Consider the following 23,763-nt stretch of genomic DNA (forward strand, 5'->3'; position numbering starts at 1 on the left):
TCGAACTGCCTGCCATTACACCCAGACCCTGTCAGGAGCGTAGCAGCCTGCTTCCAAGGCGGAACAAGGAGAGTGTCGAACTGCCTGCCATTACACCCAGACCCTGTCAGGAGCGTAGCAGCCTGCTTCCAAGGCGGAACAAGGAAAGAGTCGAACTGCCTGCCATTACACCCAGACCCTGTCAGGAGCGAAGCAGCCTGCTTCCAAGGCGGAACAAGGAAAGAGTCGAACTGCCTGCCATTACACCCAGACCCTGTCAGGAGCGAAGCAGCCTGCTTCCAAGGCGGAACAAGGAAAGAGTCGAACTGCCTGCCATTACTCGCAGACCCTATCAGGAGCGCAACAAGCTGCTAAATGCTTACTTCCTAGCACCTGCTCACATGCACAGACCCCAATGGAAAGTCTGATGACAAGATCATTAGAAAATTTAAACAGTGAGTAACCTGGGGGGGTCGGTGGCGTAGTGGGTTAAGCAGCCGCCCCATGTACAGAGGCTACAGTCCTCACTACAGCTAGCTGGCCCCGGTTCAACTCCCGCACAGTGGCCCTGTGCTGCGTGTCTTTCCCATCTCTCTGCCCCCTGCTTCCTGTTTCTGTCAAACTGTCCTAACATTAAAAGCATAATCATTTGTGACTTCAAAGAAGATATCACCATTCCAGAGTATATGCCTCTGGCAGTACACATATAGAAGTTCTAATCTGATATCAAAGCACAGAATACATTTAAAGCAAAAACACAATTTGTTACTGTCTCAGACACACAGATTTGTTTTTAAAAATGGAGAAAGTAATGAAACCCAAACTGACACGCTGGCAGACAGTGAAAAATGTGGATGAATATTTAGGCAAGTTTACTGCGGACGCATTAGAAATGAAAAAAAAAACAAAATACTGCAATTCAATGTGGAAGAAAATTTACCCACGCCCTCCACGTGGCAACAGTCCAACAGGCCAATGAAGACTTGGCTGAGATGAAAAGAGAGAGAGAAAGAGTGCACAGAGAGTTCGACATAAAAGCCAAAGAAGAAATGCTTCTAAATCTGGCTAAAACCGAACAGCAGCAGCTGGAGATGGTTCGGCTGCAGAGATTTAAAAAATATGCTAACGTTCAAGAACAGTTTGAACAAATCAGACAAAGGAAGGAAATGGCTGACAAGAAGAAACAAGAGGAGAAGAGAGTAGATGAGAGACAAAAGTTTCTTTACCAAGAATATCTAGAAGAAAATAAGAAGCGAGACATCATTAAGGCTAATGAAAAGAAAAGGGAATTAATGCGGCTACATCAGGACATTTCAGATCATCAGCTCACGAAAGAAATGGAGTTGAGAAAACAAAAGGCTGAGGATGAACACAGAGAACGTGTTGGTAGGGAAATAGAAGAACAGGCCAAGAAAAGGCCAAAAGGGGCGCATGAAATTATCAAACAGCGACAGGTTCGTACAGAAATAGTGTCGCGCAAATTAGAGGCCATTAAGAAAGAGCAAGCTGCCATCGAAGATGTAAGAAAACAGAAACTCGAGCTCGAGATCAGATCTTACGATGCTAAAAAGGAGAAGCAGCAGAAAGAGAAGGTGACAAAACGAGCTGCAGACCTCAAAGAAATCATAAGTTACAGAGAAGTTCAGGCAAAAAGGAAAGAGGAGAAGAAGGCTGAAGACAAAAGGAGAGAGAACGAATGGATTGAGGCCCAAGTGATTGACGACTCCCAAGAAGAGGAGACTGCTCAGAGAAAACGGAGAACCAACATTGAATACATTAAATACAATGAGGCGTTGGAAGCACAAAAACGTGCCTCAGCTGACCAGATTAGGAAGAATGAAAAATACTCTGCTTTGAAGGCCGCAAGAGAGGCTGATAACATGCAACAACAACAGCAAAAGATTCAAAACGATATTCTGTTAGCTACAGGCCTCAAGAAGGAGGAAGTAAAACTGCTTTTAGGAAAAAGCACAGGAGGACCTGGTCTTCTTATAGATAAGATGGATGACGGTTACAACTGTTCCATAACTAATGAACCTTTGCCCAGAATGTCAACGAACCAGACCAGTGTTTCCCACAGAATTTTTGGAAACTATGGGGGGGTAAATTCACGCGGCGTAAATTTGTGCGACTGCAGATTTTATTTTATTTGATTGATTTGCACACATTCATTCAAATATAACAAAAAAATACACAATAAAACACAACAAATTTAAAAAAAAAAAAGGAATGTGTGCTGGATATGTCAGAAACCCTTGTGGGCTTATAAGGAAACCTCATCTTGTCATTAAAACCCAATGATAACAACTGTAATAGAAAATATTTACAGGTTAAAACTAAACTTCATCAAAAATATGAATGGATCATATACAGTGAGTACTTGTGCCTTTTTGAGAAACTTGAAAAGGTTTTCCTTGATAACAAAGGGTGTGGGAAGTACACAATGAGTTCAGGAACACATCAGAAGTGGTTTGGTGTTGATATCTTTAAAAACAAGAGAGCTATTACAAAATAAAAGCCATAAATAAGACTGAGTCATATACACTGATTACTTATACCTTTTTAAAAATAATTAAAAGGTTGTCCTTGATAATAAAGGGTGTGGGGAGTACACAATGAGTTCACAAACACATCAGAAGTGGTTTGGTGTTGATATCTTTAAAAACAAGAGAGCTATTACAAAATAAAAGTCTAAAATGGAATTAACTATGCACACTGAGTAAATGTTCTACCTGAAATGATTTTTCTGGAAACTAAAAGGCTGTGAAAGCTTTATAGTGAGTTCACAAACCCATCAGAAGTGGTTTGGTGTTCATTGGTTGAATATCCAGTGAGAACAAAAAAAGGCGTTGCACTTTTGCGACGGTCCCTAAGCGCTCCGCTGCCGTAGTTCACTTAGAAGTATATTCGGCGCGGTTACTCTGATCTTTCAGGCTTACTTTGGTGAGTTGATAAAGCCTGTGGTATGTTAGTCTTAGTTTTCTGGAAATATTACAATTACAAAGTCGGAAAATAGGCGAATGTCCAATGTAAAACCAACTTCACCCTGCTCTGCCTAGTCGGGACGGTTGAACCACACATGCGGGACAGATGAAACACCTTATTTTAAACAGAAACTATTGAGCTTACTATTTTTTTAAGCAACATACCGGACAACATACTCGTGTACCCGCCATTGCTCAAATTTCACATTATTTCTCATAATATAAATAGGTCAAAAAAATATGTTTGTCAACGAAATCACGATGATTACAGCTGAGCTTTATGCACGCGTCGCGCACCCACTGATAGCTAACGTGTGTGTCAATCACATAAACCTTTTTTGCCACTAAACTTCAAAACTCTGACATTGCACACTTTAAGACATGTTTAATTACTAATTTACCTGTTGTATAGTCATATTGGTTGGTTTTCGAGGAAATCGCTGTGTTTCAAAAAAATAATAATAATAAAAAAAAATAAAATAAATCGCTGTGTTTCAAACGATTGGGATTCGGAAACTATGGCGGCCAAAAGGAAACTATGGCGGCCTGTCTGGAGCGTAGCAGCACAGCCATTATAATGAACAGCCTTGCCACTCTCTATTAAGCCCCATTGTACCGGCTTTTTGGCTGCAGTTCCACCAGAATTCCACTGGGGGCGTCGGTGGAGACCAGAATTAATGGGGCCAAATGGAGCTAGATGCTACAAATGGTCAGTTTCACCTAAGTCTCCTCAAGAGCGCTCAGATTTGAATGTAGTTTCTGAGAGCTCAACATGGGTTTCAAGTCAAAAATCTACTGAACGAGTACATATATCCCTTTGATTTCTTACAGGTTGGCTTCTTGTTGTCCACCACGTGCTAGCATTGTGCTAATGACAGCGCTCGACCAGAATTACGACCAGAGGCACCGCTTGACGGCTGGCTCCATACCAAGCGACAACAGAATTAAGATGGACTTTTTCCGCTTATGTTATCACAGCCTAAGAATCTGTGATGTTACCACACATTCTCTCTTACTACAGCTCTTCCTTGAAAACGCTGCTGCCTTTGAGACCAACAACAAGCAGGATTGTTGCCGTAAAGCGGCATCTCAGGTCGTAAGCTATGTATGACGTCATATACACTTCAAATCCTTTTTTTAAGCAAATGAGTGGCTCTAAAAATCTAAAACTCAACCATGGGTATTTTCTAAACATACTCTTTCGAAAAAAACATTCGAATTACTAGAGAAAAAATTATATCTTGAGATAAGGGCACGAAAGGGCGTATAGCTCCATAGGGCTCGGGCACACGCGTTGCATTCTGGGATATGGTCGCCATATTGGAGGCACAAATTCGTAAACAAACCCTGAGGCAAGAGTGAGATCAAGGACCAAACAGTGAGAGAAAAGCATGTTAAAATCGAAGAAAGGATGTGGGATATACCGGGATACATTACAGAAGGAAGCCAGAGATCGGTACATACAGAAGATTGGCGTTATAAACGGACTGGACCCTTATGAAATACCGAGCAAGGAATGGATTGTCGACGAAGATTTACTGCCTAAGTTCACCCTTTCGGACATAATTGCGTATATAGTATGTGGTGTCAGTGCTTATACTTTGCAACAGTTTCAATTCTAATGACACTTTACACTTTTGTCATGTTACTCTACTTGTAAATAAATAATGAAACACACACACTTGGCTGTATCTCAAAGCATATTTATTTCAGACGGCTTCAACTTTGCACAACACTCCTGCGCATGGTGGTCAGAGTACAACATACAGACACAATCTTGTCAAAGAATGTTTTGTCTTCACCTTCGCATGGCAAAACTATGTTGATAGGTACTTTTGCTGACAAAAAGGTGTATTGTTTCTGACAGTTCCAATCGCCCTTTCCATGTGAATTTGGAGATGGGCAATTTTCCTTGTATTTTCCACATTAAATTAAGATTAAGATCAGATTTATTGTCATGTATACATGCATACACACGAAATTTGTCCTCCGCTTTTAACCCATTGAGACATCCCTTGCTTCCAACTGACGGTGTCCTCTTGTGAAGGCGGGGATCTTTATCTCAGCACACAAAAGTCTGTAACTTACCAGAATGAAAATGCAGAGAACACACTCTCATCGACACCGGGATTGAGTGGAAAGTTATGCTTGGTCGTCTTACAGCAGCGATCCATGCTAGTCGACGACGCTTTGTTATCTCGGACACTTGGTCTCCGTGGGTGCGCCTCCAAGCAGGAAACCGGTAAAAAGATAAACCATGTACGATTTCCCCCCCCCATTCCTGTCACGGCTTACGCTATTGCACCCCACGACACAGCAACGTGCGACCATAGTGGCAAAGACAATAAGTAAAATAGATAAACCAACGAAGAAAGTTCCGAGACCAGGCGGGAGTACGTCTGCGCGCAGTGGAAAACAATGTAAACAAAACAGTTCTGAGCCTCCAGTATGGCCGCCGCTCACGTAGTGACGTCACGTGCCCGAGCCCTATTGGACTCCATTCATTCTGGTCTCCAAAATTGAGCGCCCCACGTGGAAAAAGGGTGGAACTGCAACCAAAATCGCCTCGTTGGAAACCGGAAATGCACCGTGAGTGGCGTATCTGTACTATTATAGAATCTGTGTGCGTAGTTGTTTAATTGAGATCACCACTCTGATTGAGATGTGCGTGCGATGGAACTTTTGAACATGCAGTCCGAATCCTCTCGGACAGATTAATGGGTAACACCGGAAGTTGCGTCAATGGCGCGAACAGTATCAACAACTTAATTTTAATTTAGTCAAACGAGTACGATGAAATTTACGTTGCATATGTATCGTTTTATTTAATACTGTGGACACTAGTGGCCGTTCGGTCTGGGTAATATGAGTTGTTGTGTTTTTTGAAGCATTGTATCTTTATAACTAATAAGTTAATTGCCAGTTTGAGTGTTAGCTAAGCGGCTGCTTTTAAGTTAGCGCTTACTGTTGTTTACTTTTGGCCAAGCGAAGTGTCATCGAGCTAGTTCTTTATGAAGAGTCCGTGTTTTTGTCGAATTCAGTACAGTGTACAGTGGTTTGGATTTACTGACCTGAATCGATCCATTTGAAGTAAGTAGCTCATTTTAGCTAACTCAAATGTTAGTGGTTGTAAAGTTTGTAACAGGCTGCTGGTGTAACCTGTTGCCAGCTTTACTTTGGACGTTGAGTCGCTCAAAGTTCTGTAAAAATGCTTGTAAACACAGATGCTGGTGTCAGATTCACTCTAACACATGTCCTGGGTTTTCACTTGTCCCAATGAAGGCACAAGCTCAACATGTCCAAAGGAGACAAGGAAGGCTTTATTGTGAAGTTTGTGGAGAGTAAAGGATCCAAAACAGAGTATGCTGTCGAAGCGTACCAGGTAAACTCTTCTGTTCTGCCCAGTCTTTTAGTTGATCTTTTTTGTCAGCGTTTCTTTGCTTGATTGTACAGTGCACAGTGAAAATGAGTACACCCCTGTTGAAAAGTAACATTTTGAACAATATTTTAATACACACACAAGTTATTCCCAAAACGTGCATAGAGTAAGTTTAATACAACATCTGTTCAGCTTACAACAGAAAAGAAAGGTCAATAATATAACTTAAATGACATATTTGTCCATTTTTGTGAAATTATGCTGGTGCAAAAGTGAGTACACCCCTATGTTAAACTCCCTGAGAATGGGCCGTGTTGGCCCGAAATGTCATGAAATGAAAAGGCATTGAAAGGGAGGTCATCGTTGTGCGTTTCATCCTTGCCTTACATTGAAATTTTACATTTTGAGTCTGCACCAGGCTAAAAGAGACGTGTGTGAGATTTGACTGAAATCCTATGGAGAGTATCATGATCTGCTTCAGTAGTCACAGTACATGTTGACAAGCATGTTTCTTTTGGTGAAATTCAGCTTCCTACTGTTGATGGCATCCATACAGCCCCAAACCATGTCACTCCCACTACTATGCTTGACTTTAAGCATGGGGCACTTTTCTTTGTACAAATCACTTTTTACCACCACACAGGCTTGACACCATCTGAAGCAAATTTGTTCATCTTGGTGTCATCAGAGACAAACAAACTAAGGATATGGATTGCTGGAACCATGTCCTGTGATCTGATGACACCAAGATGAACAAATTTGCTTCAGATGGTGTCAGAAGCTGAATTTCACCAAAAGAAACATGCTTGTCAACATGTACTGTGACTACTGAAGCAGATCATGATACTCTCCATAGGATTTCAGTCAAATCTCACACACGTCTCTTTTAGCCTGGTGCAGACTCAAAATGTAAAATTTCAATGTAAGGCAAGGATGAAACGCACAACGATGACCTCCCTTTTAATGCCTTTTCATTTCATGACATTTCGGGCCAACACGGCCCATTCTCAGGGAGTTTAACATAGGGGTGTACTCACTTTTGCACCAGCATAATTTCACAAAAATGGACAAATAAGTCATTTAAGTTATATTATTGACCTTTCTTTTCTGTTGTAAGCTGAACAGATGTTGTATTAAACTTACTCTATGCACGTTTTGGGAATAACTTGTGTGTGTATTAAAATATTGTTCAAAATGTTACTTTTCAACAGGGGTGTACTCATTTTCACTGTGCACTTTATATGCGTTATATTGAAAACAGGCAATATTGGAGCTGCAGTCTGAAAAGTACTTGAAAACTGTCGAGGAAGAAGATGTTTTAAAAATGGACCAGAAGGACAAGTCTCTGTTTGTATTCAGCGACTTCACCACTCCGGCCTTTCTGCACTGCAAAAAGGTTTTACTCCATATCCCGATACAATGAAACTTGAATGAGGTATCTTGTATTGCAACTATGGGAGAACAACTCTTTCCTTTATCATTTGTCATGCAGCTGGGCTGTCGAGTTGTGAGCCCGCTGGTTGTATTGTACTGCCTGCAGCAACAGCGTTGTGTCCCCAAAGCAGAGGAGCCCGTATATAACATGGCTATGGCTGACATTACTATTTCCTGCACCAGCCTGGACAAAGCAACACGGGTCAGTTCTAATGTTCTGATTCTTTAAAGAATGCTGCTTTCTGCCTCACTGTAGTGTGATTTCTGCATGTATCCGTGAGGAAAATCCCTAGATTGAAGTATGAGGCAAGAATTTACACCAGAATGTGTGTTTGTTTTGCTCTACAGGCAGAGGTGATGGATCTGGTGCAACTCATGGGTGGACGTGTCTATCTTGATCTTAATGTGTCTGTCACGCACCTAATTGCAGGAGAGGTGGGAAGCAAAAAGTACCTGGTTGCTGCCAGCCTGGGTAAACCCATCCTGCTGCCCGCGTGGGTCAAAACCTGCTGGGAGAAATCTCAGGATAGGTGTGTAAAGTCACAGGCGATTACAACCAGTTGTATTCGTGGTTATTATGGCCATGCAAGTGCCTAGTTCCAAAGTCTCTTTCCACCTTTTCTCCAGCCTTTTCAGGAATGCGGACCTGCCCATGGAGGACTATCGCTGCCCTGTGTTGCTTGGCTGCACTGTTTGCGTGACAGGCCTCTCAAGCACAGACCGCAAAGAGGTGCAGCGGCTCTGCGAGCAGCACGGAGCCAACTACACCGGCCAGCTCAAAATCAATGAGTGCACACACCTCATTGTTAGTGAGCCAACAGGTTGGTCACCCATAGTTTTGTGACTTTGTTCAAATGTTTTCCACATAAACAATCTTTCTTGCTCTCTTCTTGAATACGCGGGCTGTGCCAGTGCTGGTGTTGTGTTGAGAACCTGTATCTGGTTGCAGGTCAGAAGTACGAGTGCGCTCGAAAGTGGAACGTGTATTGTGTGTCTTTACACTGGCTGTTTGACAGCATAGAGAAGGGCTTCTGTCAGGATGAGAGCAGGTACACTGTGAAGCGCAACACAGCAAAATCCACAAGAACGCATACATCTACCCCAACAGGCACCAACAGCAAAGCAGGTAACTTATTGGTCTCTTTTTGCTGCTTTACTGCATTTAGAAATGTGGCTACTGGGTTCCATGAGGTTGTTTTATAGAGGTTGATGAGATTTGTGTTTTTTTGTTGTTGTTTTTTTTATCTCTAGAGGGCCCATCTTTGTTGGGTTTGAGCAACATTTCTGTCAGTGCCAGCAGGACATTAAACGACACAGCTCTCACAAACGCCACCATCAGCCGCCTGGAGACATCAGACCCCGTCGACAGTCTGGATCTCACTGTATGCCCAGCTGATGATGTATTGGATGGATGTAAGGTACTGTAAATACTTTTTCTTTGTATGCAGGTGGAAGGTATTCTTTTGTGGATTTTATTTTCACTACCCATGTTGTTGTAGAATGTTGTTGTTTCTGTGCTTTTAAGGCTTGATTTCTCATTGCTGTGCAGCTGTATTTATGTGGTCTGCCGGGGAAGAAGCTGGAGAAGCTGCGGCGTCTGGTGAACGCTGCAGGAGGTCTGCGCTTCAACCAGCCCAGTGAGGAGCTCACACATGTGGTGATGGGAGAGCTGGAGCAGGAGCTCGTGAAGTTTCTCTCCAAAGCAACTCATAGGTCTGAACCGCAGAGAATAATTACCATCATCATGAATATGTTCTTTAAACTTGTACTTTTGGCCCCAAATCCCTTAACATAGCAAAATATCTTAAATTAAACAGAGTTTGTATGTTATAAACTGAACCGTGGACTGAACTCTGCTAGCTCAGATACATATTTTGCTACAAACACATTGGGCCTCATGCGGTCTCGTGCGAAGACGCCACGTCAGATTCAACAAACGCTCTTAACTTCGGGAAAAGTGTGTAAACGACCTGCGTAAATGAATCACACCTGTGTGTATCTGAGTTCACCTGCACGAGGATAGTAGATTTGCATACTCCACGCCCAAAATTATATCATATAAGGCTGTGCTTCCTCTCTCCTGTGCCAGGAAGTGTTGAGTCATGAGAATGGCATCAAGGCGCAAAAAGAACTTTAGGGGCTCTGAGACTAAAGCGAAGAAATGGGAAGCAATTTGGAGTGCTGTTAATTTCGTGTCACCTGTAGTTCGTAATGTCACCGAAATAAAAAAATAAATGGTTTGATATGAAAATGGCTTAAAAAAAACGTCTCGCCATGGGCAGGCGATCGATGACTGCAGCTAAAGCCGTGCAATCAGTTGTTGCCTCATCATGATGGCACTCGTACGGACGATTTAAGAACAAATCTGTGCGTACGAACGGTTCTTGCATGAGACCCATTGTTTTTACAAAGTTTAAGAAAAATCTTAAATCCGATATTCACCGGATCTGATCCAACCTACGCCTGGAAGTTGTTTGATGTGTAACATCAATCAGAGGGGTTGCAGTTTAGCTGCTCTTGCTGCTCAAATAAGATAACTTATGCATCACTTGCAAAGTGACATATAGCAACAACATCCAATCCACAGAGACTGCGGTGCTAAAAACATGGAGAACAGCAGTTTTTGGATAGAAATAGATTGTTTATGGGCACTGTACAAGCAAAACTGAAGTAGCCTTCAGTCTGAACTTAGCCTAAGAAATTAAATGGATAATTGAAGGTCAGAAACTACTGTTTGAATCTTAGTAAGTATTTAATAATTGATATGTTACTGATGCTTTCTATCTGAATTACTTCCCAGGCCTCATGTAGTTACAGTGCAATGGCTGCTGGACAGTTTCTCCAGGGGAAATCTGCTCCCAGAAGCAGATTTCCTCCATCCTGGCTGCCTTCCTCCTGCTTCATCCGCTGTGTCTGTTCCAGCTCATCGCACACCAAAGCCCCGGCCATCAGACGGTCCACCTGCTGCCAGCCCCGGCACTCCCAGTGTAAACCGAGCAGAGGAGGATTTGCTCTCACAGTACATGGATGATGACCCTACAGTGGGTAAGAGTCTGTTGTTGCAGGATTTCCTTAACATTCACAATAATGTTACAGGTAGGGATGTCCCGATCAGGTTTTTTTTTTAGGGGGTTTTGTCATTTGATTTTGAGTATCTGCCAATACCGAGATGTTTTATTTAATTCACCTTATTTTATCATTTAACACTTATAAACAGAGCACTTCTGTCAGGTAGCTTGAACAAAAAAAGGAATCAAGTAATAAACAAATTCTTCACGTTGTAGTTTAGTGCAACAATGTCTAATATAAAAACGAGCAGCAGCTCAACTTGAAATACCTGGCAGGCATGTAAACAAATAAGCAAATAAAAGTGCTACAGTGTTATAAAGTAAGGCCAGTAATGTGCTTTAACTGCACTCCTAATTCTTACTCTCCTCCTCTGGCTTCACAGAAGGAAATGTACGTTTTTCTTGATGAAAACCAGCATCTCTACCTTGTCAGGTTTGAGCCTGTTCCTGTTCTCATCAAGGATGTTAGTGATGTCCTTGCCACATCTTGAAATCCCAAGTTTGCATATCTCAGTTGCAATCGCAACGTTTTTGTCGTCCACTTTAAAATACCTCCACACCGCGGACATTTGCGCCCCAGCTTCAAGCTGCTGCCGTGTTCTGCTTCGCTTTACGGCAGCAAAGTGACGTCATGCGCATGCGTTGTTTCTGTGTGGAGTTGAGACCATAGACATAAAAATCCGGGGAGTTATGATTATTGTCGTTGGGGATATACACCTTCCTCAGTCGAAATAAATGCAATGTGGAGGCATTGGAGACCCATCCAAGATGGCCGCCGCGCTGATACGTCAGCTCCAATAGGCAGCGTCAGTCTATGAGGCGTCTGCGTATATTATGTCTATGGTTGAAACGATCTGACTCTGTACCACCACATAACAGGAAATACTAAGCTGTGATTTTGTCCCATTTGTTTTGAAATATTATAGTTCTGATAAAAAATAAATAATGAGAATAAATATACATATATAGATAGGCTACATATCCGATCCCTGATCGGGATGAAACGCCCGATTCCGATCGAGTAAGAAACCACGTGATCGGATCGGGACATCCCTAGTTACAAGAATACGACTTTGGACTGTTCTTTGATGTCTGATGGTTATATATCTATCTAACAAGATTGAAATCAAGGAAAACGTCATTGTCCTATATTCCAGTCGATATGGCACCACCAGCAGCAGAGAACGACAGCAGGAAGTCCATCAGTATAGCTGCCGAGCCCCAACCTGAGTTCTGGGCACCCAACCATTCCAGAGGACCGGACCAAGAGCCAACCCTGCAGGAAGCCAGCGAGGCGGGTCTTTTTTGGGGGAAATCCTTCCTTCTGTTGGGGTTTGGTACTGAGGCTGAGGCCCAGCTCTCCATGTCGGTCACAGAGAATGGGGGCAAGGTGCTGATGGGTCGTACTCGCGTCGTGGCAGACTATGCAGTGGTCCCGCTGTTTGGGTGCTCGGTCGAGGCCACGGTGGACGAGGTGGTCACAGACACCTGGCTGGTAAGAACACACACGGGAAGAGGAAGAAGGATTGAGACCGAAGAGGGAGACGGGGTCCTTATTTTTTTCTCTTGTTCATTTTCAGGCCATGTGTGTGGAGAAGGAGAGTGTTCTCCAGTTGTCCTCGAACCCTTTGTTCACCCCGGTTCCTGTGAGGGAGGGACGCTTTCCTCTCAGAGGCTGCGTTCTCTCGGTCAGCCAGTTCACCGGAGCAGAGAGGGAGTCACTGGTGGAGCTGGCCAAGCACCTGGGAGCCAAGTATGACTCTGTGGTATATTATGCACTGTATAAACACTGAGGGTTACAGATACGTTCAGGGTTTTTCATTTCCTTTTTTTTTTTTTTATATATGTTTATTCAATTTTCAAAAGACAAAACAGAAATACACACGACAAAAACAAACATACACACATTTGGCTCACATACACATCCAAGTTCAAATTCAGATTTAAATTTATACAGGCGAGAGATTGAGGAGTCATCCCGTATAAATAAGATTAGCAACCAAAATAAACCAAGTGTACACTGCCATGCATGATACATTCACATGATCAAAGAAAGGTGCACAGAAACAAAAACATATCAATTAAATGGTGGGGTGTCATTCTCAGCTATGATACAAACCCTCTTGCAAGAATGGTATTCAAACCAATATATGACAAAAAGGGTTGCCATGTTTTACAAAAAGCATCATCTTTGCTGTAATTTACACGTCAGATAGTCCAAAGCAACATATTTGAGTATCACCCTGTGCCATTGAGCCTTAGATGGGGCTTTATCCATTATCCATTTCAAAAGAATACACTTTCTAGCACAGAAAGCAAGTGTTTGGTGAAGTTTTCTCTTAAATTTGTCAGTAATGGACAAATCAGATATGCCAAGTAGCAGATATGAGGGGTCATTATTTTTATTAGTAGACAGAATCTTATTAATTTCTTGCTCAACGACCCACCAAAACTTCTGGTTTTTCATTTTCTAAATGAATGTGTTGCTTTACAAGTTCCATAACATTTTACAGCTCTGTCTGCTCCTAAAATGAATGAAGCTGCAGCGGACGGTTCACATTGTTGCTAACCGCCTACATGTTATTAACTAAAACTTTTCTTCTTCCCTGCTGGCTGCAGCGTGCAGGATTACTTTGTGCGCCTGGCCAACCAGAAGAAAGGCATGCTGGCCAGCACTCATCTGGTGTTACAGAGTCCCGAAGGCACAAAGTACCAGGCAGCGAAGAAATGGGGGCTGCCTGCTGTTATCATGCACTGGATCCTGGAGTCAGCTCGAACGGGCCAAAGAGCTCCGGAGGAGAGATATCTGGTTGACTTGCCTGCATCACCAGGTGAGACGCTCTGGTAGATCTGTTTTTGGAAATGGATTTAAAAGTAAAGCATTTCGATGTTTGTATGAAGCCTCATCACATAGTTGGAAGTTATCTCTCTTTTAGTTTAGTTTAGTTTAGTTTATTTGTTTATTTCATTCATCAAAAGTTAAAACAAAACAAAAAAAAAGAAACAACAATGCAAATGCTGAATGAAAGGGGGCAGAAAGAAGCGAGTTTATGTTGTCCAGATTTTTAGAGATGGCGATAACTTATTACCACAGAATAACTGCTTGGTGTTATTGTTGATTTAAAGGTGGCAGTATTTTATTTATTTATTTTAAATCTTTTTATTGAGAAAAAGAAACAAGAGTAGTGACTTATCGGTAAGGTTACATAAGATTTTTCTTTTTCTTTTTTCTTTTTTTTTTTTTTAAACACACAGAACACCCCGACTGGACCAAAATAATAATAAGAATAATAATAAGGTTTTAGTAACAGGTAACTATAAATAGATACACCTGAATAAAATTAAGACACAAATAAATGAATAGGATTTCAATGAGGGATAGCATGACTACAGAGCTCTGCATGCCGGGCCAAGTGTGCTATAGTGGTGGCTCAAGCCACAAGACTCTAAAGACTACTGACATCTTCTAGCTTAGTCTATCAGTGTGTTGGAAGTTCTTGAAGATTACTAAAGTATGACAGAAGAGGTTCTCAGACTGACTGAAATTTGTCTGAGCCTCTTATTGCAAATTTAATCTTCTCCAAATGTAAAAATAACATCTTTTAGCCATTGTGCTGCAGTGGGTGGGATATTTGATTTCCAATTAAGTAATATTAGTCTTCGCGCAAGCAAAGAAACAAATGCTGTGATGTTGAGTTGCTTCTTAGTCAAGCTTATGTCCTCATTTGGTACACCGAATAATGCAATCAAGGTTGTAAAGTCCAAGGACACTAGACAGTACGTCAAATATGGCAGACCAGTACCCAGATAGCTTATGGCAAGACGAAAAACATGTGTGTCAGATCTGCCACACCAGCATGACATCTGATACAACTGCTATCGACATTTGGATAAAAGGAGGATATTTTCGCTCTACTCCAATGTAGGCGATGTCCCACCTTAAACTGAATCAGACCCAGTCATGCACAGGAGGTGCTAGTATTCACTCTATTAAAAACTGCAGTCCAAAGCTTTTCTGAGATTTCAGTTCCAAGCTCCTTCTCCCAGCCAGATTTGATCCTGTCCATCTTGGCATTGTCCTTTGACATGATAAGGTGGCAGTATTGACCAGTATGACATGTTTTGCTTGAACAGAGAGAGATGAGGAGAGCTTCGTGGGTGGTTCCCAGAAGCCGGCGATGCCTCCACCAGCTCGTTCTCCAGAGATCCCCTTGCTGGGTCTACAGAGTGGCAAAGCTGTCACGCCGCTGGATTTAGGGCGCTTTAAGAGCAAAATGTTTCGCTCTGTGTTGGATGAGATGAAGGCTAAAGAGAACCTCGGCACGCCCAAACAAAACCAGGAGGGCGGCAGAAGGAACACGCTTCAGAAGGAGCCCTCGCTGCAGCTGGACACGCCTTCTCGTATTTTCAGCAGAGACCAGCGCTTCAAGATCTCCTTTAACGTCAAGGTTTGGAGGTTTTCCTCATATTTGCAGCACAACATTCCCACTGGGACTTTTATAATCACATGTGTCTTTTTTTCAGGATGCACTCGAAGCTTTGGAAACTCCAGGTGGGAGATCGAAGCCGGTAGAGAGGGTGGATACTCCACTTACGGACCTTATCAAGAGGAACATGAAAGTGGCTCTGGCCAACAGCTCACGCACCAAAGTCTCCGAAATGGAAGCGGCCTCTGCGAGCCCCGAGCTTACAAAGACCGCTGAGAAGGAGGTAAACAACCTCTTAGTTACAAAGCTCAGTCATGGTGCCACTGACCAAAGAAACGAATGCATTCAACACTTTCCCCAACAGTCAGACTGTGTGTTCTGTACTACTTAAGCTATGTACAAATCCAGGCATCACCATTTATGTGTTTAGGTGCCACAACAAGAAGCTGGACCCCTGACTGGTGTTGTGATCTGTGTGGGAAAGAAACTGAGCAGAATGCAGAGTGAATTAAATGCTGTTGCCGCCTCGCTTGGAGCCGACTTCAGGTATTCACACGTTTTTCCAAACGTCTTTAGAAGAATACGTTCACATTTTTAAAGGTTTTCTTCAACAATCCTGATGCTGCTGCAGATATGAATAAATATTAGGGCTGGGCGAGTTAACTCGTTATTATCGCGTTAACTCTTTAATTATTCAACGCCGATATTTTATCGCGCATTAACGCAGTTTTTTGGTGTTTTTTTTAAGAATTTTTTTTGGGGGCTTTTGTGCCTTTAAATGGATAGGAAAGTTCAGAGAGACAGGAAGCAGGGTGCAGAGAGAGGGGGAACGACATGCAGCACAGGGCCGTCCGATGCGGGACTCAAACCGGGGCCAGCTGCATGGGGCACCTGCTCAACCCACTACGCCACGGACCACCCATGTTTTATTATTTATTTTATTTTGTAAAAGTCTGTTGCTGTGGAACCGGAAAAGAAAGTAATCGGTGGATCCACCAAACATGGAGAAGGGTACGGAACTTTTACTCGGCCATTTTCATTTTAAAGTTCTTCCAGACGGCGGAGTCGACAGAACCAAAGTCATCTGTAAACTCTGCCAAGTTGAATCGTCTTCTCAGCGTAGTAGTTCCAGTCTAAAATATCACTTAAAGGCAAAACACACAACTGATAGCAGCAAGTCATTCAAGGAAACAGACAGTGGAGCGAGGCTTCTACATAAAAACTACAGAAAGATGCTGATGTTAAAAGTGTGTTTGCACAACAAATGTTATGGCACTTTCATTCATATGGCAGCACATTTAAAATAAAACTAAATGCTAAAAGCTATACACTACTTTTGGATTAATTTTTGGATTTTGCGTACAAATGCGATTAATCGTGATTAATCAGGGAAATCATGTGATGAATTAGATTAAACATTTTAATCGTTGCCCAGCCCTAATTTTAACACTTACAGGAACTATTGAAACATTTCCGGAGTCGACCAACGTGTTCATCATACGACTTGAAAAGATGTCCGAATCAGCCTCTTTAAAGGTTTTTCCCTCTTTCATGTGCGTACCACCTGGCCCGAAGGGGAAAGAAAAATCTAAAGGAAACATTTATACACAGAAATTAACTGTGAGCCAACATTGCTGCAAAGCAGCCCTAAAAATGTGGATCAATCTTCCTATTTTCACTTTGATAAACATGGCCGCAAATGACCCAAACGTTACACGATCTCTTTCTACAGGTGGACGTGTGACGACACGGTGACGCACTACATCTACCAGGGTCGAGTCGGGGACAACAGCCGCGAATACAGAGGAGTGAAAGAAAGAGGGCTGCATGTGGTCTCCCAGTACTGGCTGCATGCTGTAGGTTTCCCACAACTGTAAACTGAGCCCGAAGTCTAACGCAGACATGGAGCATAATTATTAAAGGGATAGTTCGCCTCTTTGGACATGAAGCTGTATGACATCCCATATTAGGAATATCATTTATGAACATTTTCTTACCCCCTGCTGCGAAAACTGTATTATTCAGTATTATAATGGTTATATATTCTGGGATAATGGTTACAACTGAGTTTCAAGCAAATACTGCACAGCTTTTTGTCTTTGTTTTAGGGCTGTATGGAGCATTTCAGGTAAATTTACACCTCAGTCTACTGTGAGCCGAGTTCCAGCCTCGTTTTGGTAGGTAGTCCGGCTAGTTGGCTGGGGTTTAAAAACTGTTTGTTATTCCGGAAACACCTGACGAGCCCCCAAAGATACATGCAATATATAGGCTGACCCGCCAATCACAATCTGACAAACAACAATTAACAGATCTGCTCCTACGCATATTGTTTTGAGAAGCAAAACTATTTATTTTTGTGGTCCCAGCCAACTAGCCGGACTACCTTTGTCAACACCAAAACGAGGCTGGAACTCGGCTCACAGGACGCAGCAGGGGGTAAGAAAATGTTCATAGATAATATTGCTAATATGGGATGTCATACAGCTTCATGTCAAAAGAGGCGAACTATCCCTTTAAGTTAGTTGGCACATGACTTTCAGTGTTTTTCCTTCAATCTGAGGTTATAAATCACCTCAATCAAGCCTCAACCTTTGCTTAAAACCTCGTTTCATGCATTGTGTCGTTAAGAAGAAACATTCAATTTTATTAAGATGCACTTAAATTTATTCTTATTCTCAACAAAAACAGAAAATAGCAAATGAAAAACAGCTTTGATGTGCTCATTTCAGACAGTTGGCTGTTTAAATGTGTGTTTTCTTCGTGTTAAAGCTCAGTTAAATCTGTGACACACGGATACAGTTTGTACTTTACGCACTAACACGCCACCGATCGCTTCCCGTTCAGTGTGCCGACGAGCAGAGGCACGTCCCGGAGTCCCTGTACCCTTTCACCTACAACCCCAAGATGAGCCTGAATATGAGCCAAGTGCCAAGCAACTCTCAGAGGTCTCCGCCTGTAACACGAACGCAACCTAAAGACAACACTGACCCCAAGCGTGACCAGGTGGGTCTAACGATGGCTGTGAGTCCTGTAATGCCTGTTAAAGTTTTACAGGTTTGTGTTTCTTTCCCTCTTTAATTGTTTCTTTATCTTTGTTTTTAGCCTGAGCTCACAGCTGTAGAAGAAGCTCCAACTCTGCGCCGTGTGAGCGATGGCAGCGCAGAGCAGGAAGAGATGAACGACCCTACTGAAAGGAGGGGTGAGCAGGTTTTCCAGCTGATGCTTAATAACAGGTCTTTAAAGAACAGGGTGATTTGAGTGGTTTGGGCCTTTCAGATACTCTGGAAATGAGAGAGAACCTCCAGAGACAGCTGCAGGAGATCATGTCAGCCACTAAAATGACGACTGGGAGGCGCACTTCAGTCAGACTGGCAAGGATGGGATCAGGAGGGGCCGACTCTAGCCCGCAGACACCTGACGGGAACCGAGGGGGACGCAGCGGGAACAGACGGACTCTGGAAGCTCTGAGGTACATAAGATGCTAATTTATTTGGGATCATATTTGCCTAACGACCATCTTAGAAACATCAACAGAATTAAAGGTTTCCTCTCCCAAAAAGACCAGGAGAGACTCATCCATGCATTCATCTCCAGTAGACCCGATTACTGTAACGCTCTTTTAACTGGACTTCCCAAAAAGAGCATTAAACATCTGCAGCTCATCCAGAACGCTGCTGCTGGAGTTTTAACCCAGACTAAGAGATCTGAACACATCACAGCAGTTTTAAAATCTTTACTCTGGCTTCCAGTCAGTCACAGAATAGATTTTAAAAGCCTGCTGATGGTTTACAATCTGTGATCTGTTCAGAGAATATAAAGCCAGCAGAGCTCTTAGATCCAAGGACTCAGGTCAGCTGGTCCAGTCCAGAGTCCAGACTAAACATGGAGAAGCAGCATTTAGCTGTTATGCTGCAAACAAGTGGAACAAACTGCCAGTGGAGATTAAACTTTCACCAAATGGAGACATTTTTAAATCCAGGTTAAAAACATTTATTTTCTCATGAGTCTATTCATGAAATCTGCACGATATCTTTGAACTTATCTGGACTGTTACTTGTTTTTAAATTCATTTAAATGATTTTATTTCTTTCTCTTTATATTCTTTTATGTATTTTTAATGCTTCTTCCACTCCCTGCTGCAATGCTTTTATTTCATGTAAAGCACTTAGAATTGTTTGTACATGAAATGTGCTACAAATAAATTTGATTTGATTTGATTAAAAAGCTAAATGTGTTGAGGTTCCACGGTCCTGTTTCCAGGGTGCCCAGAGAAGCAGCTCTGGACATCAACACGGAGCCGTCTCAGAGCGAGCAGATAGTCTGGGATGACCCAACAGCCCGGGAGGAGAGGGCGAAGCTGGCCGATAATTTACAATGGCCCGGCAGCCCCTCGCAGCACTCGGAGCCCCTCGCCCTCGCACCTCCCCCCAACGCAGAAACCGGACCCCAATTCAGGGACTCTATGACTGACTCAGAGCTGGTAGAGCTGGGTGAGAACACGCACATGAAAACACCAGAACTGGGCCTTGAAATCCGGGTCTGAGTCTACGCTAACGCCCAGATTTCTGGCTTGGTTTGTGCATTTTTTTAGCATTTTAAACTGTTATTCTTTGGCTCCGAAGACAATAATTTCCCTTTGGTCTTTCTTTAAATGGAGGAACTTCTGGAACATGTAGCTGTTCATTTATTCCACACACTTTTCTAAAAGTTATAATCCCCTGACGATATTTTACATTACGGTCATTTTGCAGACGCTTTTATCCAAAGCGACTTACAATAAGTGTGTTCTACATCGGTGGGCAAAAGAACTTCAGGTCACAAGAAATCATAAGTGCATTTCCTTCCTAAACCAAACAGCTAAGAGCAGAACTAGTGCCAGAGTAAGTGCGGTAAGTTAGGTACCGAGACACATGGGAAGACAATTTAGGAAACTTTAGGAATTTAGGACATTTTAATGTAGATGTGTGTCCTATTACTAGTTTGAAACTTGCAGTCAATTACAAAGAGCCAAAGGAATTAATTACATGATAATGGACAAATGTGGTGCAGCTTTAATCCCTTAAACTGAGCGTGAGATGGTTTATATCACTGTGCTCTCTGTTCTCACAGCTGCTTGTGATGTTATTGAGCAGCAAATGGGTCAAAGGGTCATGACGCCCCCATCAGAGGAGCCCGAGGACGACATCCTCACTCCTAAAGCTCCCAGCATCGCTTTTCCTCTCGCCAACCCGGCGGTAGCCCCTGAGCCACAGGTGAGGCTTCACATCCGTGGGTTTGAAGCTTTTTTTTTTTTTTTTATCATCCTGCTCCAACGAGCTGCCGCTCCAAATGTTGTTTGGTTTGTTTCAGGAGGAGAACGGGGAAGAAAAGCAGCCTCCCAGATTTCAGCTGTCCTCCCTCAGTCCTCAGGAGCGCATCGACTACAGTCACCTCATAGAGGAGCTGGGTGAGTGTCCCGCCTAACCTGAGATCTAATGGTGTGTCATTGCGCTGCGAAGGCAGAACATCACAGACCTCTTCCAACAAAGCTGAGCTCTGTACCAACACACTGCTCATGAATAACTAATAAAACTCCTTAGTGCCTTAATGTGGAACTTCAGGCTGAATATATCACTTCAAAATGGAGCTCTGGAGTCAAACAAACAATTTTCCTGTTTTATTATCGGGTTAGTGGTTGGAGCCCCAGAGCAGGTACATTACATCCTGTGCACAGACTCTGTGTCCCTTTCTGTTTGTAACTGTAGGCGGGATCGTCCTGGACAAGCAGTCCTTCGACCCCAGCTGCTCCCACATCATTGTTGGGAGTCCTCTGCGGAACGAGAAGTATCTTGCAGCTATGGCAGCAGGTAAATGGATCCTGCACCGCTCCTACCTGGAGGCCTGTCGCTCTGTGGGCCACTTCATTCAGGTCAGAGGCTAAAACTCCGCTGTGTTTGCACATCTCCACATCTTTCATTCTTCCTGCAGCTAAGACGTCTTGCGTTCAGTTTGGTGTCAGTTTCTGTCCTTTTTCCCTCTTCTGACACATTTATTTTTGTGGTTTTTTTTGGTGTCTCATCTGCTGTCTCTGTTCATGGTTCAGGAGGATGAGTATGAGTGGGGCAGCAGCTCTATTCTGGACGCGCTGCCCTCCATCACCTCCCAGCAGAGGAGACTGGCTTTAGCTGCCATGCGCTGGAGAAAAGCTCTTCAGGGAAGCTCTGAAGATGAGGTGCAGACATGCTGCTGTAGAGCTCATAATCACCCTTGAGATGGACATTTTCCCTAAAGAAGCTTTGTTGTTTTTCAGGGAGCCTTCGGAGGATGGACTGTGATGCTGAACATAGACCAGAGCAGAGAATCAGGCTTCAGACGGTTACTGCAGTCTGGCGGGGCAAAGGTTCCTCTTTGCTTTGCTTTGCTTTTACGAGCCACATCCAATGTTGTTTAGTTGTTGCTGACACGTCAAAACTGCTAACTTGAGATTTTTTCAGACACGAGATTAGTAACACTAATGCTCTCAACGCCATTTTTTTTTTTTTTTATAACTGATTTTTTTTTTATTTGACATATACATGCATACAAACACAAACTCATCAAACACAGAGGGGGTGTATATTATATGCAGTTATACTTGCTTAAAGTTCTTTAAAAGTCCTTTCTCTCCTTTTTTTTTTTTTCTTCCACTGACTAGATCTTTGTAAATTTCAGTCACTGTTTTGCACCTTTACGTCATGTTCCCGCTAATCCGATCCTCTTCTTCGCTCTATGTGCCCTAACGAGCATTCTGCGTTAATATGAGTACTTTACAAGTGAGAAAAAACAACCATACAAAGTACGAGTCATTTACAGGTGAGAGCAACAACAATACAAAAAGAAAAAGAAAGAACCTACTCTCCTGTAATTAATTAATAAATAAGAAAAACAAGAACATAGAGGTAACGAGTCCCGGCATTGCCTGTATAATAATGACCATCTTTTATCAAACATGTCTGTTTTCAGCTGTAGTCTTGCTGTGAATTTTTTCCATGATAAACACATTTTTTACCCCGTCTCTCCATTGCGTTATGCTTGGAGGCTGTGGTTTCAACCAGGAAGCTGTTATAGTCTTCTTTGCTATCAGCAGCAGGATTCTCAGTAAATATTTAGAGCTCTTATCTGTCATACTGTCAGGAATTATACCCAAAATGTAAAGTGCTGGTTCCAGATGGAGGTTAATGCTCCACACTCCCTCCAACATAAATCGGTTGTATTGCTGTATTTCGATGTCATGAACGGAGTGTAAAAGTAACATTTAGTCACTTTTGAGTCAAAGCTCTTCACGGTTTCATTCAAACAAAAGTAGAATATTTGTGCTGTACATCATGTGGTACTCCGGCTTCCTCCCACTGTCTAAAAACAGCATGTTAGCTTAATTGGCGTCTAAAATTGTCCTTAGGGGTGAGGGTGGTTGTTTGTCTCGTTTGTCTCTGTGTGGTCCTGTGATGGACTGGCGGCCTGTCCGGGGTGCACCCCGCCCCTCACCCAATGACGGCTGAGATAAGCTCCAGCCCCCCCGCGACCCGACAGTTGGATTAAGCGGGTATAGAAAATGGATGAACATCAAGTGGAATGATTAAAAAAAGACCCCAAAAAAATCAGGAAAACTTGATCTTTTCATGGTTTTCACCTGAAAAAAAACATCTCAACTGTCACTACTGTGCATTAAATTTATAAGAAATGTGCCTTTTGCTCTTTTCCTGAATGTTAAGTCGTGTTTTTATCTAAAAAAATAAGTCATATCGTGGGATATGCATACATGTTCCACCAAAGCTGTGAAGGATTTCAGTGTTGACCATCAAAAGAAGTCAAACACTCAGCGGAAACAGAGTCTTTAAGACATTGTTTTCTTGAATTTAGTGTTTTTCAGCCCAGCCTTGCTGTAGTTCCTAACCTGTGCTCACTGTGCAGGTGCTGCCCAGTCCCTCCCCGTCCTTGTACAAAGACGCTTCGCACCTCTTCGCAGACTTTAGTCGGCTGAAACCCGGAGACTTCCGCGTGGACGTCTCAGAAGCGACCGCGCAGGGCGTGACGTGCTTGAAGCCGGAGTACATCGCAGATTACCTCATGCAGGTGAGCGCACCTTTATTTCCCGTTCTTTTTTTTTTACTGTTGTGAAGCAGATAAAAGATCATTTTACGGCGTTTCGTGCAAAGATTCCAGCTTGTTTTCTTGTCCCAAGGAGCCGACTCCACCTATTGGGCTGTACCACCTGACTGCAGCGCCCTCTGAAGAAGATCCAGGGACTCCGTCTCGTAAACGCAAAGCCGCAGCAGACGCCTCCAGACTGAAAAAGAGCCGTCTGAACTGACACCCCAACGCCAGCATTATAGCTGCTGAATGTTCATTGTGAAAATGATTGTAAATTAGCCTTTTTTTTTCTTTCTTCTTTAATGCCTCGTATAAAAATAAAAAGAATGCAACACCTGTTTTGTACTTTTGTGCATTTTCCACACAAAGCGCTGCAGCTGCTG

General features: G+C 42.9%; 1 protein-coding gene across 2 annotated transcripts; it reads left to right on the plus strand.

Moving 5' to 3' along the window:
• The first annotated feature begins 5,695 nt into the window (after positions 1-5,695).
• Positions 5,696-23,708, plus strand: topbp1 (DNA topoisomerase II binding protein 1). 2 transcript variants are annotated; one of them, XM_075452457.1, is made up of 28 exons: positions 5,696-6,053; positions 6,246-6,345; positions 7,604-7,738; positions 7,835-7,978; positions 8,125-8,306; positions 8,404-8,597; positions 8,726-8,902; positions 9,028-9,194; positions 9,326-9,489; positions 10,577-10,821; positions 12,002-12,339; positions 12,425-12,597; positions 13,464-13,675; positions 14,979-15,292; positions 15,369-15,554; positions 15,702-15,817; positions 17,004-17,127; positions 18,116-18,292; positions 18,374-18,470; positions 18,548-18,740; positions 19,532-19,761; positions 20,381-20,523; positions 20,621-20,717; positions 21,016-21,179; positions 21,354-21,482; positions 21,561-21,650; positions 23,201-23,362; positions 23,472-23,708. In XM_075452457.1, exons 2-28 carry the CDS (start codon positions 6,259-6,261, stop codon positions 23,598-23,600), a joined length of 4,569 nt encoding a protein of 1,522 aa, XP_075308572.1. In that variant the 5' UTR covers positions 5,696-6,053; positions 6,246-6,258; the 3' UTR covers positions 23,601-23,708. The 2 variants fall into 2 exon arrangements, with proteins under 2 accessions (XP_075308572.1, XP_075308573.1); XM_075452458.1 differs by having other exon boundaries at positions 18,116-18,274.
• The last annotated feature ends 55 nt before the right edge of the window (positions 23,709-23,763 follow it).

This window comes from Odontesthes bonariensis, chromosome 20 (assembly GCF_027942865.1).
Source record: "Odontesthes bonariensis isolate fOdoBon6 chromosome 20, fOdoBon6.hap1, whole genome shotgun sequence".
Lineage (NCBI taxonomy): Eukaryota > Metazoa > Chordata > Actinopteri > Atheriniformes > Atherinopsidae > Odontesthes > Odontesthes bonariensis.

Bases quoted from the DNA above. Each gene is read 5' to 3' on its own strand.
- topbp1 (XM_075452457.1), top strand. From the start codon at position 6,259: ATGTCCAAAGGAGACAAGGAAGGCTTTATTGTGAAGTTTGTGGAGAGT. The intron at 8,307-8,403 runs GTGTGTAAAGTC...CCTTTTCTCCAG, and splicing joins TGGGAGAAATCTCAGGATAG to CCTTTTCAGGAATGCGGACC. The intron at 21,180-21,353 runs GTCAGAGGCTAA...TTCATGGTTCAG, and splicing joins CTGTGGGCCACTTCATTCAG to GAGGATGAGTATGAGTGGGG.